This window comes from Eurypyga helias, unplaced genomic scaffold, assembly GCF_000690775.1.
Source record: "Eurypyga helias isolate BGI_N326 unplaced genomic scaffold, ASM69077v1 scaffold27376, whole genome shotgun sequence".
NCBI lineage: Eukaryota > Metazoa > Chordata > Aves > Eurypygiformes > Eurypygidae > Eurypyga > Eurypyga helias.
The window spans coordinates 32,534-34,229 of NW_010255088.1; the positions used below are offsets into that span (position 1 = coordinate 32,534).

General features: G+C 39.7%; 1 protein-coding gene across 1 annotated transcript in view; it reads right to left on the reverse strand.

The window, feature by feature from the left end:
- LOC104510847 (roundabout homolog 2-like) overlaps positions 1-1,254 on the reverse strand; it is a gene marked incomplete at both ends in the record, with an annotated part of 31,622 nt that extends 30,368 nt beyond the window's left edge. The window contains one exon of the mRNA XM_010153222.1: positions 1,097-1,254. Within this exon, the coding sequence (XP_010151524.1) occupies positions 1,097-1,254 (158 nt within the window). The remainder of the gene's footprint in view (positions 1-1,096) is intronic.
- Positions 1,255-1,696: the final 442 nt, after the last annotated feature.

The window sequence follows — 1,696 nt, forward strand, 5'->3', positions numbered from 1 at the left end:
CCCTGCCCATGGCAGAGGGGCTGGAAGTACATGATCTTTAAGGTTCCTTCCAACCCAAACCATTCTATGATTCTATGACAATGGGGTGCTTCAAAATAAGCTTGGAATACAGTCAAAGAAACTTGAGAGCCAGGAAATGATAACCAGTTCCCTGCCACTCTTCCTTCCCCTACTCTTGAGTAGACCCCAGCAGAGACAGCCTAGCCCACAAACAGCACCCACTTAGGCTCTTTGACTTGAACTACTTCCTTAGGCATTCAAAGCAATGAACAAAGTTCCTGATGGTACTTCCATATTGAATATGGTCAGCATTGAATGAGTAACATATCACTGCATGCAACATAAAACTTTACTGAGGGAATATTAATATTGAAAAGCTAAGCAATTAAAAATTAGGAATGAAATATGCCCCAGCACCTTTAATTTATCTCATTTGCTTGCACATACCATGACATCATTTCTAATTGTTCAGTAAGTTAGATATTTCTGATGGATCCTGATTCTGTCACAGAATTTGTTGTGTTACTCATTTATTCAACAGGTATTCCTATTCAGGAACACTCATTCTTTAGAGTATAACTTCAGCCTTTATTGAGAACACACATCCCAGTTACTACACTGAACACTCATTGCCAGTGCCATCCTAAGGTATTGTTTTTTTCCCCTGGAATATTTGTATACTTCATAGATATGACTGATTTTATCTTTAAAACAACACTCTGATCTAAAGTCTGATAATCTCCTTTCACTGAACTGAGAACTTAGTGAATTAAGATCAAGAAAAAGTAAGGTCAGATTGGTCAAAGACATCCAGTGAGTCCCCCATTTAAGAGAGCACCTTCTATAACCAAATCTACAGCTTTAATGGACCTCTGGTTATACAAATCAAGCCTCAAGAATCCAAGTAGGAGATCCAAACCAGAAGAAATAAACAATCTTCCCTCCCTCAGCTGGGAAAGATCATGAAGGCAAACTGCCAAGAGGAACAATGAGTCTCTAGGGGAAAGGCTATAAAGCTGTTAAGTTCTGTTGCACTCAGCTGCGGGGCTTCAACGCAGGCACGGTGTCTACAGACAACCACCTAAGTTGTACTCACACTGATCAGCTCTTCCCTGTCGTCAATACGGACTTTGTCTTTCTTCCAGTAGATGGTAGGCTCAGGGTGTCCACGAGGTGGCTGGCACTCCAATATGGCAGGCTCTCCAGCTGCCACCACAACATCCGTAGGGTTTTGGCGGAAGTCATCTCGTAGCACTAATATAATAAATGAAAGAAAGAAGAAAAAAGTTACTAGAAGTGATAACATTGTAACTAGGGGAAAAAAATGCATGCAGATATAATATTAAACCCTCCCCAAAATTCTCAACCATTATTAGGTGATAACTTGGCTTTTACATTTACTATAAAAGAGCTCATAAAATAAGTTGTTGAGGCATGACCTTTTATCCAATGGAAGCAGATTTCACATACATGGGTTTTTTTCCTGTTTTTTTCTCCAGATAAAAACACTGTTCTGCATTTAAATTAGAAAGATCTGTAGCACCCATTAGTCTTTTTAACCTTGACAGGTCACTTTCCACCCATGCAAAAGTAGCATTGCAGGTCTTTTCATAGCAGAGTACAACATGCTAAATATCTGGTTTGGCTGGATCTCCAACTTCAGCATAAGCCAGGTAAAGAAATCACACAACTGACA